This window comes from Thunnus albacares, chromosome 11 (assembly GCF_914725855.1).
Source record: "Thunnus albacares chromosome 11, fThuAlb1.1, whole genome shotgun sequence".
NCBI lineage: Eukaryota > Metazoa > Chordata > Actinopteri > Scombriformes > Scombridae > Thunnus > Thunnus albacares.
Genome location: NC_058116.1, coordinates 14,677,022 through 14,690,811, shown reverse-complemented (window position 1 = coordinate 14,690,811; position 13,790 = coordinate 14,677,022). Strand labels below are relative to the sequence as shown.

The following is a 13,790-nucleotide window of genomic DNA, read 5'->3' as shown; positions in this document are numbered from 1 at the left end:
TGGGAACAGGAGATGTAGGAGATAGGGAGTCAGCTATGTACAGTCCCTGACACCTCATAAAAAATGATTAAGCACCAAGAACTCAATAACCAAATGTAAGCATCAACACAAGAATAAACTTTAATAAATGAGTAAATAAATACAACTGCAGAGAAATGAGTGTATTTTATTTAAAAGAAAAGCATTAGGGAACATATCTGTTTACAGCAGAACAGTGACTTTGTGTTAAATAAAAATAAAAAAAGAACCATTGCTGCCCAAATATAAAACAATTTCTTGAACATTTCAATGAACACTAAAATGGTAAAAGCTTCAAATTACTTCCACAGTAGGCGAAGTGTCTGGTTCCACACCTCATCGCTTTGGCAAAAAAGGTGAACATCATCTTTACAGTGTATGAGCTCCATACAGCAAGATACTTTGCAAATATTGCACACACTCCTTTTTTATATACATTAATAAACAACTTGGAATATACTTTTTTGTATGCAATGGCTTTAAATATCCTAAAACTCTCCTGTTCTAAGACATTGAAGTGATTTAAGCTTAAATGCTAACATAAATCAAAAGAGGCCCTTTTGCAAATTTGCAGTTTTATAGAAATATAATTTCATGTACAGGGAGATGAGCGTTGTATGCAGCGTATGCCGCTCATCTAGATGTCAATACAGTGGCTTATAAAAGTGGAATACTGTACATACAAAAACACAATGTGAAACATTAACAAAATAAACAAAAATGGGCTGTTGGGAGGTTGGTGGGTGTAGTGTAATGACATGCATATAATAGATCCCAACAGGAATGTGTCCATGGAAAACACTGGCCAGTCTTTTCAGGTAGAAACAGGTGAGAGAGAAGACAGGTTATGTCTCATCACACATGATGTGTGAAGCAGGGACAAAGTCTGTGTCCTGTCATCTCTCCTAGCACGACTCCCTCTCTTGTTGGTCATGTCTCAGGCTTCACCGGTGTGCTGTCACAGGAAAATTAAATTGGCCACACCCAACACAGTTACCATACTGTTTGTATATGTTAAATAAGTCTGGTGCCTTAGTTATGGTCTGTTGAGGGAAGCCAGACAGCAAAGAGAAGGTTTTTTCAGTTTCCCCCACTGGCGCGCCTGGTTGGCGAATATAGCAGACGCTGAGTTCAAGGCTAACCCCAGGCTAGCATCATACCACAGAGGAAGAGCTGGGGATGCCCTGGATGGTGGCACTGGTTGGCGTGCCACTGATGGCGTTAAAGATGTGAAGCGAGTCCGGAAGAACGCTCTTCATGCCATCTTCCACAGGACTGATCTAGAAGGAAGAGTGTGTGGAGGAAGAATGAGATATAAAAACATACCAATGCTATTTCAGTCAAGCCCTTATTTATAGGAATAGTTTGACATTTTTGGTAAGAACACCTATTTGCTTTCTTGCAGAGAGCTAGATGAGATCAACACCACTCATGAAGCTAGGAGACAGCTAGCTATCTATCCTTAGAAAACCTTAAGTGTAAAAAAAACAACTGGCCATTTTACAAGGGCTTTATCTGCAGGGCAACTTTTTGGCTGGGAGCAGTTACCTGGCAAGACTACAGGAAGTTACAAGACATAGTCCAAGAATTAGATAAGAAGACTGATACCACTGTCAATCTTCTCATTTAACTCTCGGCAAGAACGCAAATAAGCGTATTTTCTAAAATGTAGAACTATTCCTTTAAGGTGGAGTATCAGCACCCCTTTCATGAAGGTTAACAGATCCATAAAACAGAAAACAACAACTAAAAAACAGGAAGTACACATAACATCAACGGAAAATCATTAGAGTGTAAGACATAATTGTGTGTGTATGTGTATACAAAACAAATGTAAATGCATAAGCACACACATTCAGATGTGTGTACATGCATATACAGATATAGATATACATTTACATATTGTTCATGCACATAAAACGTATATGAACACACATATACAGTATGTACATGCTTTCTGCATACACATGCAAACAAATTCATATCAGCAATCCAAAAGGGATACTGTATGTCAAAAAGAGACTGATCCAGCCAGCAGGAGTTTTCATAGTGAAGGGAGAATAAGTGAGTTTTGACTTTTGAAGTATCAAGAGGATCCAGGTGTGAGAATGCTCTACGTCAAGCTGATTTTTTAAAGATTTATTGTAGGCATATAAAGATAAGCCTGTCTGTGGTCAGATCAGATAGCTTTGCCAATCTATCCAGTGCTTTTAAGGTGGACCTTTATTGTAGCTTAAATAAAAGTAAAGTCATATGATCAAATTTATTTTTTGTTAAAATAAAAGCTGCAGGTGAACTTGCTGGAGGTTATTGATGTAACATTAAGCAGACTAGAATAACCCAGTGCAATAACCAAAGTCTAAAAATGTGGTTTCTGTGGTTTTATTAATATGACCATCAAGACTTTAACAGACTGTAACACCAGGATTTTCTATGAGTTTGAAAATGAAAGATCCTACAGCCATCAAGATGTAGGTTAATGTCTGAGAAGAGATGCCTCTGTCTGGCTGGACCAACAATGAACAACTCAGTCTATATGTTGCTTCTTGCATTACCATCCAATCTGCTCATGTCAGCACAAGGGAAAAACAGAGAATGGCATTATCAACAAGTGTGTTATCAATCACATTATCAGTCATTTCATTAATGCAGACTGGGCAATGATGTACTCACTTGCTCATGCATGATGATGGACAGCTCTCTGGCTAGGTCTCTATAGTTGGCTTTCATCTCATCATGATATTCCTGTTGGTCCTCTTTGATTAGCCGCTCATTTATGCCTAAGCCGTGCCCACATGCCTCCACAAAATGCCTGTTCAATTAAATAAATTAATAATTAAACAAAGTCGTAAAACCTGATTACGCTTTGATTTGAACTGTTGAAATCTCACCTGAAGACCTCTTTCAACTGTTTGACCTTGTTATCAGGATACTTCTTGGCGCTTGCGTCATCCAGGAACGCTCGGGCATAGGCAAGTGGACCTGCATTTACCTGAGGGTGGATGTCACAGAAAGTCATGTCATGTTATGTTTTTATTCATAATCATTTCATAAAGTATGTCCTGTATGTGTGCGTGTATGTTGTTCACCTGGACACTGATGCTGCCCTGCAGTTTGAGCTGCAGACGGATCATGTCCACCTCACTGGAGGAGCAGAGCTGTTTGATCTCTGCCACCTTCTTGCTCATCTCGTCGATGGCCACCTCGATGGGGCTGAGATCAGTGTGGTGTTGATACATCACTGCTATACGTTTCTTAACGTAGGGGAAACAGTGTGTGGCTGGGGGACAGAAACACAACGAGGAGACCAATAAACACCTTGCTTCTCAGTGCACGTGCTTTTCTAAGTTTTATAGCTCAGAATCTACTTATGTGTAATGAACATTATGTGAAAGCTCTTACATAATAAAGATAAGAGGACATTGTTGAACTTTTGGATCTTTTGCACCATAAAACAATATAACTGTGATTATAGATTAGGAAAGGTCCTTGACAAACAGCTTACATGTTCAGAATCTAATCAAGGTCTTCCATTCATGCATAAGACCTTTCTGCTGAGCAATGTATTTGAAGCCTGCTGTGTGAATATACAGACAATGGGAGGAGGTGGACCATAGTTTGGAAGGAAAATGAAAGAAACACTTAAGTGAAGAAGGTATCTCATTTTTTTAGATGATCTCTATACTGTTTTAAAGGGGAACTACACCAATTTTACACATAAAGATCAGTTTACAAGTCACGTGTCACTTGAAAACAGTTACATAATGTCTTCCGTGGCTGCGGAAAAACTTTCTAGAGTCTGAAAAAATATCCCTGATAATGGCATCAGAGATATCTCGGCTCAGGCTTGGAGACAACATTTTTTTAACTGAAACTGAGGGTGTGGTGTTTGAAAGACATGGACATGTACAAGGCAACCAGGGTCTAACAATAAACACTAGCAACAAGAGACTAAAAGTCAGAATATCTGCCTCTGCTGCACCATTTCTGACTATTATTTTCTGAATCTGTCCCAAGTCCCCAATTTTATGTTTTACTAAATTGCTGAATGCCCTTTGAGGAGCTTATCTTATGTGACACTACCACATACATAAGGTTACCTACTGGTTAGTATAGTCCTGCGTTTGCACTGCTCCTCCACCCCGCCTTGCTTTTTGCCTGATATGGTGAAAGGCATCTCAAACACAAAGCGACGGATGTTGTGGCTTTTTTCAAAGTCTGTCTTCCTGTCCACCAGCTCCTTCTCCTCCAGGTAAGGGGTCACATGTGTCACTTGGATATAAGCATACTTAGAATCCAGGTCTTTGGGGTTAATCTGCAGAACATACATGACATTACAAGTCATTACAAATCATATGGGCCATGTTGGGCGTCTGGGAAAATCAATCATAATCACAAATGAAATATCAACAAAGTCTCACCCTCCCAGAGTCCTGAATCATCTTCACGTTCTCCTGCCCAAACTTGTCAGAATACAGCTTCAGGAGCCTCTGAGATATCTCTGACAGAGGAGTGAATTTGGGTTCTTTGTAGATGTACTCCTTACCATCTTCATCCTCAAAGAAGCCCTGAGAAGATGCAAAACATGTTCAATGATCACAATAACTAAAAATACGGTGTATCTCATAAGATGTAAAGAAGCACACTATACCACATCAAACCAAACATGGGCTGTGAGTGGGAGTCATTCCAACAGTTTGTTAAATGAAATGTTAAAGTACTCTTTAAGACTCAGATCTGGGCTGAAAGGTTTGGCAGACTCCACAAATACACAACCCTCTATCTAATGTCCAAGCACAGACACACAGAAAAAAAGAAAAAAACTGCACTGCAAGACATCAACTAGTGTCAGTTCAATGACATGAGACAGACCAAAGGACAGAGGTGGGATATAGATTTCACACTGTCAGTGGGAGCACTTGGTTTAGTCAATTGTCTTCTATGTACACGTATAATCCCATAAACAGATGGGTGAAGCCATGCATTTACCCAGTGAGAGATGAATCCTGCTACAGTATTAGCCCTTCAAGGGTTTCCTACTATAATTAGAACAACACTGAGGCTGGAGTAGTGGAGGAGTTAAAGGGCCAAACGATAAGCAATGCACGTGAAGTAGCACTGCATTAGCAAAGGAGCACAACACAACCTAAAACATCACTGCAGTCCAACTGCAATATTGGCTTTCACATTGATTTACCTCAGCCTCTGAGTCAGTAAACTGGTACTGCTACATGGGTGTGGACAACAGAAAATAAAATCAGTTATTCCATGAGAGCTATCTAAAATACTTATTCAAACTACTGCATTAACATCAGACCATCATGTCAAGAGACATGAATTTGTGTAGGTTATTTCTATCAAGCACACAGGTAGAGGTAACCACACCCAGCAAATTATTTAGAAAATGTCACAAAACAAGACAGAAATGAGGGTCAGTACTAAAATCGTAGAAACCTAGAAACACTGAAATGAGTGCAGAAGTGGACGAATGCCATGCAACACAGTCCCAAATACAGGAAGCAGCAATGGTGACCGATTGATACTGTAACTTGAAGCAGCAAACTATGTTTGATAAGTGCAATGGATTACAGCAGTACCAACAACACACAAAGATTTAGGCCACTCAGAAAGGCTAGCAAGGTCTACCACACAACTTACCGCCGCCTTCAAAGAGGATAAAAAGCAGAAAAGGGTATTAGAGTGGGTCATAAAATGCCACTGCATGTGGCCATGCTCTAAAAATAAAAAAGAAACACCTTCAGCAGCTCCCATGCTCAGTGTGAATTACTTAACAACACCAGCAACCAAATTAATACTTGTGTACTTGGTGAAATCAAATTTGAATTATTTAAAATGCAGTTAGTGTGGAAATCAAATAAACAATAGGTCCAGTTGGACAAATAAACTAAAAATAACACCCCTCTTTACAGAATATGTTGATGCTGTTTCTTGAGTGTTTAACCCACCTGGCCGAAGAAGGCCACTCTGAAGTAGGTACCCAGCAATCTTTTGCCTGTGTGCATGACTTCCGTCACTTTGCTGTATGCTCGATGCAGCGTGTCGTACAGGTGGGCCAGTTTCTGTGCAAAGTCATAACATCTGATTAGGGATAAATGGGATAAATTAGTGGGGTGATAAAATTCCAGATGAGGCCACCTTGTACCTCAAAGTCCCTGCGCTTCTCATAAATGGGGATTATGAGCTTGTAGATGTCTGAGATGAGCTCGTAACGCTCCGCTTTCCACAGGCCATCTGCACACTCCTCCAAAAGCTCCATTAGGACATCCTGAGGGAACATGAGGGATGAAAAAAATAGTTGATGAGCAATACATGAGAAAATTGCTTCCATAAAAAGTAAGACAACTCCTCTTTTATCATGACCATATTTGATGAGTGTGAACAAATAAAAGGAAACACACATCTATTCAGGTGAAATGCTGGCTCTCCTCTCCTGTTTTTGTTAATTCAAATGAGCTGACATGTCCCTCCCAAATAGGTTTGTTACTATAAAAAATACACAAGAATTATGTTGATGTCTAAACTACAAAATGTGGTCATTGCTCTTCTGGTTTGTCCATTGCTTCATATCTTGGAGGTCTGCTGCAAAATTCAAGATGAAACACCGAAAGAACCAGCCAGTTGTCACTTTAAAGGATGATTCGATATTTTTAAAAATGGATTAATGGAGAGCTTAAAATGTTTTTCTCTTCTCTGTTTTTCTTCTCTCTTCTTCTGTTTAAGTAGAACATGTAACACTTCCTGCAACATCACATTTACTTAACATGACATTCATTAGGTTTTGGTTTCAAAGCAGCTTACAGTGAGTGCATTCAACCTCTGTAATAACAAGAGCTAAATGTCATGAAGACATGAATGTGAAATCCTTCCAAATGAAAGCTTAAATCTAAATGAAATGATATCAAATTAAGTCATAAGGTAGTAATACTACATACAGGTCATGGTGCTTCTTTCAAATCATATTAGCACAGTCATATTACAGTAAATTAAACAGACAGTGATTTATCTTTTGCTTTAGCAGTAGAAAAGGTGTATGTACTTCATTGAAATGGACGTCCTGCATGCCGACATCCTCCATCATGGCCGCTTCTTCATCAATGTTTGGAGTCACGACTCGGAATGCTGAGCAGCCCTGCTTGAACATGCCTGCACACAGCATGAGATGAGACAACGTTTTAACTATGAGCCCAATCTTTCGTACAAAAAAATTAATATGACAGAGCTGCTGTGTGGCAGGAAAGAGAAACTTTCCACAGATTACTGAAGACTATCTGACTATATATATTGTCATTTAGTTAAGTCTTTTCTGTTCTGTCTTTTGTTTTATTTTTTAATTATGATCATGTTTACTTTTTGCTGTTTGTCTTATTGTCTGGCTGATGTGCTCTTGTTCTTTGGGGAAAAGGGAAAAAAGTGTGTTATTTGTTCAGTTGTTTATTAAGAAGACTTTGATCATAAAAAGATTATTAAAGTACCTTTTCTCCTCAGATATTCTGCCACAAGTGCTGCAACGTGCACATAGCACATGGCTGCCTGTAAACAACAAGAACAACCCCGGTCGGATAAGAAAAGTGATATTAATAGTACAGTACAGTATTATGTTACAATACAGCACAGTATCACCCACAAACTGAACATCAGCATGTAGTAAACTGTCAGTAATAAACTGTCAGTATTTGTTATTAGAAATTGTACAGACCTATCATCAGATACGAACATAGGGGGAGTCTATCACATATTAAATTGGTCTCTGATTGACCTATCAGCACAGACTGAGCAGAGTCTCTTATCACAGACCTCTGATAAATCTCCGTTCTTTACATGGATTCGAGCCATGCTGTCCAGCCAGGTTTTTCGTAGCTCAGGTGTGCTGGCGTAAGACTTGGCCAGGCTGTACTGCAGGTCCACCAGCATCTCCGGGTCTCTCTCGTGCTCCTTCATCTGAGCCGTAGCCATCAAAACCGTTCTGATGCGTTTGGTCAGGTCCTTCACATCTGATGGGAAAGCTGTGTTCTGTGAAGGAGGATGCGGAAATTAGAGCAAACAGCGGTGTTATTTTTTAGTTATATTGTTATTGTAGTTTCTAATTCTACTTATATTTTAATTGTTTATTAAAGTAGAGCATAAGTAAACAAACCTTAATAGTTTTGTCACTGTTGGCACAGTTGTTGATTATTGACAGAGAATGCTGGAAGCGAGTACTTCCGATACCGATGACATCAGCTATCAACTGACTGACAGCAATCACCACCTAAAGAAAAAGAAATATGAGTTATTATTAAATATTGTTTATTTCTTTTGTTTTGTTGACATTGGCTTTATTTCCTGGTTTTTTAGTGTCCCACAATGTCATATGTGTGAATATTATAACACAATTGCTTATTAAACCTCAGTATGTAGAAAAGTACAAGCCACATATTTCATGTTTTATATGTTGTACTTTAAGGGCCTTGCATGAACAAATGTATGACCTTTTTGTTTGCCAAAAAGTCATTCAGGGACAAAGAAAAGTATGTTATTCTACACAGTGACATTTGGTGTCAATAAGATCCTCACATTCACCATTTTGGAGACTTGCAACAAACATATGTGTGCAAGTGTGTGTATACACTTATTTGAGATTTGGGAGCAGCAGCACTGTGAGAAATGTAGAGTTGCAACTATTAGATGATCGAAAGTCAAGATAATTGATTAATTGTTAAAGTCAATTTTAAAGCTAAATACTAAACTTTCAATTTTTCTCTCAGCTTCTCAAATATGTGAAAATGTTCTGCCTTTCCTTGTCTTACATTATAGTAAATTGAATATATTTAAGTTTTATACTGTTGATAAGACAAAACAAGACATCTGATGAAATCATCTTGAGCCCACGGAAGCATTTTTTGCAGTTTTCTGAAGTTTTATAGACCAAACGATTCATCTTGAAGATAACTGACAGATTAATCAATAATAAAAATAATGATTAGTTGCAGCCCTAGAGAAAAGAACTGTAAACACCAATCACAGATATGAGCATATGAAGATCTATTGTTTTTAACCACATCTTACAGCTGGTGTTTCCGAGACCCCAAACCAATTGCCTAATTTTCTGTACTATTTGATTTCTGAAACATGTTTATAACCAATTCTCATAAAATTAGGAAAATTCATGAGGCATCAAGGTGATAAAACCATGTTTTTGAGCTGTTAAAGGGGTCCATGCATTAGGGTTAACTAATGTGTGGACACATTAGATCCACAGAAGATTATCCTACCTGTAAGTGCGTCCGAACAAATGACTTGCGACCTGTGTAGTCAAAGTTGCTCTTCATGAGAAAGTAGAGCAGATGGGCTGCATCGCTGCGGATGCAGCTCAGCTTGGAGTTACAACACTTCAAGATCTCGTAGCAGAACGCAGCACACATGTCAGCACGGCCTTCAAAAAATGTGCAGGGAAACTGCAGGGTGAAAAATACAGAAAGCTTGTCAGCTACAATGATCGGCCAGGATAAACAGAGTATTATTAGGCAGGGATCCAACGTCCTTCACACCTTATAGATGAAGGTGCGCAGTGAAGTGAAGACCTGCTTGAGGGCCGTTTCTGACTGATTGATCCTCAGAAAACAGAGGTGGACTTCAAAAACTTTCTTCATGAGTGGACTGTGGCCGTGGTCGGAGCACAGCTGCGTCTGTGGGGAAAGAACGTATCATCTTAGAAACAAACAGAATCAGATTCAGCATTACAGACTGATATTATATCATATATGTTACCTTGAAACCCATGATGAAGATACTGAGGGTGTCCAGGACAGTCAGGCACACTTCAGTAGCAATGTTGGCCTCCAGCAGCGACTGATTTAACACGTCTGCCTCCGAGTGACTGTAGGCTAAAGACGACACAACAGAAAGCTGTAGCTTTTTCACATATCATAACATATCATATCATATGTCAAAATATCTTAAAATGTAAGACCAAAGTGTTAAAGACAAAGATGTTGCTTGAAGAATGAGAAATTTCATTAGGTTGAAAAGAAGTTTCATTCCAAACTCAGACAAAAAACACTTTAAAATGTACAGAATCTTTCATTAAATGAGTGGTAACATAAATTAACACAAATTCAGTTTACTAATTGTAGCATTAATTTTGTTTTTAAATGCCAAAAGACAAATTTAAAAGGTACACTATTCAGGATTTGTTGGTTGGTGTTTGTTAAGTATACCTTTAAAGCAGCATTTTTTTTTTCCAAAATGTGTTTATTCAATTTAGAATTTTCCATTTAACAAACAGGAGAGAGATAAAAGCAGAATAGATACATAAACTGCATCTTTACAAAAGGGAGAACTTTGGAATGAAAGCCTTCATATTTTACATGAATTACGTTTTTCAGAGAATGAAATGCAAAATAAAGTTAAAAGTATATGAGCTGGTCAGAAAGACTAGAAGCTAATGCTCAGTTAAAAACAGGCATGCTCTTAATTCAACAAATGAACGGAGCCAATAACAGTCTGCAAACTGCCTGCCAACCTGATACATTCTTACCATGGTCTACAGATATTCCAAGAATACTTGAAATCTTTCTTACACTGAAAACACAAAGAAACTTTGTTAAATGATGCCATTTAACAGAATTACCACATAGTTGTAGCTTAAGCCCTTTAGGTAAAATTGGCGTGATGCTACAAAAAGCTACCGTGGCCCAATTCAATTTAATTTGCTGTTGTCTTCTGGAGCATTTTCTGCTTGACGGTGGGCTGGGTTTAAACAGAGAATGATGAGGAAGAGGATGATGTTGATAATGTTGAAAAGCATGAGGAGTCAGACTATACAGGATGAGGCGGAGGAGGACGGGGCTCCTCTGGTAGAGGATGTTTGATGAAAAGTACAGTATATGGGGCACTTACTGTGGTTAAAAGTGTATGAGTTATCCAGGCTGCTGAGCTGCTGTAAGCGGGCATGCATCATTCCCGCCCTGTTACGGGACACAGGCAGAGTCTGAGACTTCCGCTCATGTGCTACGGGTCCTGCCCCATCCTGGTTCCTGATGAGGAAACAGGAAAATGTTAGATGAGTAGCTGATTACCGGCAAAGCCAGAGTTAGTGAAGCAGGTTAGGATGAGAAATACTCCACTTTACACGCTTGAGTGGTGTAAAGATCACTCAAATATCCTGGAAGCCAAATGATTGAAAGATAATGTATCTTATAGGATTTTGAAGGTATCACAATACAGAAATATCACACTGAGAAGACTGGAAAATGTGATATTTGAAAATTTTGGGTTGAATTTGCACATACACCTACTGTATCTATGTAGTAGTAAAGTCATAGTGTAGATTGCATGTTTGGCATGCAGGTTAAAGAGCAGAAATAGCAGCATTAGAGCGGCGAGTTACAGCTTAAGCCATGCATGTAATATAATGAGAGAAGCGGATGCTATTGGTGTAGTTGTGTCACAGCACTGCAGCTTTTATGAGGTGAGAAGATATCATGCATTAGTTTGAGAAAGTCAATTCCACCTTTAGTCTTACCCAAGCAGGAGAGGGCAGGAGCCAGGTTTTTATTTCATTATGTTAAACTTGCCAGCATTTGAGTGAACAGAGATAGAAACAGTGGTGGGAGGTTAGAGAGAGTGAACACCCAAAGCCCTCTGGGAGTCAAGGCCAGAGCTGCCACATACTGGAGAGAGGACTGGATGTGTGTTTTGATACGTTTGAATTACTTGTCAAATAATTATGCTGAACATACAGTCACATCCTTCAACAGTCACAAACAGTAGCTTTACACTGAATCAGTAACTGTCCTAATGTCCTGGTGTGAAGTTTAACAGGCAATAATGTACAATGGAAAAATTATTTTTGATAGCATCATAAGAGCTGGTCAAACGAGACAAAGACAACAACAAGAACAAAGTTGACATTGATTTTGTTTGCAATTACTATACATGCATCTTCACATATTTTACTTGTCAACGTGGAACTAAAATCTCTTTTTTAATTTTCAGCAGGCTTTTTTTCATGCAGCAGTTTGGTTTTCTTTTATTTTTTTTTTAAATTCCTGTTATAGTAAATATATTTTCACTTCATATTACTGGAGATTTTATGGATTTCACACAAATATTAAGGATTTCACAGAATTCCTTAATATTAACTTTTCAAAAAAGACTCATTTAGAAGTCTGAAATTCTCGATCACTTTACACTGTAAAACCTAAGAAATCATTTCAGATAATAATCATTGACACTGAAAACATTACCTTGCGATGTATCTCTTTCCCATGTATCTGAACTGATGGAGGCAGACTCTGAGAAGAAAAGTAAGTGGAAAATCAGTCACCGTAAACTTTTCTATGTGACTTATAATGTCAATCAGGATGTTCTTGATAACAGTCTGAGATGTCTTACTCGACTAGAGTGAAGAAGTCCATTAGCTCAGCAGATGAAGCCTTGTTCCAGTATGTGAACAGAGCATCTGAGAGAGACAGAAATTGACATTGAAGAGACAAATTCAGTTTGTTGTATTGTTGACATGTAAGTTAATACAGTGCCTGAGACAAACATAGTTAGAGATATTCAGACAGGACAGGAGAAAGATGGAGAAAACAGAGAGATCCTACCCTCAGACATGCTTTTGAGCACATGCAAGAAGCACATGAGGAGGCTCTTGATCTCTGCCTGGTCCAGTTTATCACATCGCAGCGGGGTACTGCCCAGGGTTGAGGCAGGCTGGTTCTGAGGGACAAAGAGGCTGGTCAGGCGCACACAGATAAATATATAATCCTGGCAGGGCTCTTGGCCCTCTTAAGTTCCCTTTGCTGCCTCACAATAAACCACAGTGCCATTTACAGAAACTATTGTCAGTTAATATTCAGTCAATCAAAAAGTCAAAGGATATGTACCAAAGTAATTTCAAAATCTACAGGATTTTCTTGTAAAGTTTTGACTTGGTTTTGTGGTCACAGTTCAAAGTCTAAACTATGGAGTCTTGGTCTGTGTCATAGACTCTATTGCATTAAAGAAAGTAGTAAAAACTATTTGTAGAGTTCTCTGAAAGCCTGGCAATACAGTGGTAAAGCTATACTAGTGGAGTCATTCACTCAAATGTTGCAGGGCTCTATGTCTTGTGGGAAAACTGCAATTGGACATCAAACACCATTTCTCCCTGCTGAGGCAGAGAGCAGGGAGAAAACATAACCAAAGCGGTGGAGCAACAGCTCTACCACAGCAAGGGGTTGGCAATATACCAAGCACGTTCCTTTGCCAGCAGTTAGTCTAGATCATGAAACTGGCTGGGGATGACTTCATGGAAAGCATGAGGCTATGGCTTTGGCTTCTTAAAGGGCAATTTGGAGAGTGGAGAACTTCAAGGCTAAAGTTAGTTGTCCTGAAAAAGTAGACAAAAACTGTGAAGTCTGCACTTTCTAAAAAGAGTCGGAACTAAAATAGAATTATTTGGAGGTTGATAATAGTTTCAATTACTTAGTGGTGTCCTCCATTTCCCAGTATTTTCCCAATACAGTATGCTGTTACACACATTTTGATAAAAGCCACCACACATCACAAATGAAAGCAGCTCCACTAAAAGCTGAAACAAACAACAGCACTGTGAAAAGGCTGCTCCTCTTCCTTTTCACTAGGTGAAGTCCAATCCTTTTCCCAGATTTAGCCTGAGGCTATCAATCAGAGCAAAAATTGTCACAGCACACAATAGAGAAGGTGGAAAATGAGAAATCCCTTAGGCATGCATGCTTATCAACATCTGGTAAAGGAGCAGAGATGAA

The 13,790-nt window shown here is 38.8% G+C and overlaps 1 protein-coding gene across 8 annotated transcripts in view; it reads right to left on the bottom strand.

Moving 5' to 3' along the window:
- Nucleotides 1–150: 150 nt before the first annotated feature.
- LOC122991735 (dedicator of cytokinesis protein 9-like) overlaps nt 151–13,790 on the bottom strand; it is an 83,146-nt gene continuing 69,506 nt past the window's right edge. For 2 of the 8 annotated variants that reach the window (XM_044364998.1, XM_044364999.1), the window contains exons 35-54: nt 12,627–12,741; nt 12,415–12,481; nt 12,267–12,314; nt 10,918–11,054; nt 9,787–9,902; nt 9,567–9,704; nt 9,291–9,473; nt 8,174–8,287; nt 7,834–8,049; nt 7,512–7,569; nt 7,387–7,428; nt 7,076–7,182; nt 6,182–6,304; nt 5,985–6,098; nt 4,440–4,586; nt 4,123–4,333; nt 3,108–3,298; nt 2,910–3,010; nt 2,692–2,830; nt 151–1,298 (exon numbers count right to left, since the gene is read on the bottom strand). In XM_044364998.1, coding sequence (XP_044220933.1) covers nt 1,173–1,298; nt 2,692–2,830; nt 2,910–3,010; nt 3,108–3,298; nt 4,123–4,333; nt 4,440–4,586; nt 5,985–6,098; nt 6,182–6,304; nt 7,076–7,182; nt 7,387–7,428; nt 7,512–7,569; nt 7,834–8,049; nt 8,174–8,287; nt 9,291–9,473; nt 9,567–9,704; nt 9,787–9,902; nt 10,918–11,054; nt 12,267–12,314; nt 12,415–12,481; nt 12,627–12,741 — 2,493 coding nt within the window. In that variant the 3' untranslated portion in view covers nt 151–1,172. Of the gene's footprint in view, nt 1,299–2,691; nt 2,831–2,909; nt 3,011–3,107; nt 3,299–4,122; nt 4,334–4,439; nt 4,587–5,215; nt 5,246–5,676; nt 5,683–5,984; nt 6,099–6,181; nt 6,305–7,075; nt 7,183–7,386; nt 7,429–7,511; nt 7,570–7,833; nt 8,050–8,173; nt 8,288–9,290; nt 9,474–9,566; nt 9,705–9,786; nt 9,903–10,555; nt 10,600–10,917; nt 11,055–12,266; nt 12,315–12,414; nt 12,482–12,626; nt 12,742–13,790 lie in introns of all 8 variants that reach the window. The other 6 variants (XM_044365000.1, XM_044365004.1, XM_044365003.1 and 3 more) reach the window with 4 other exon arrangements.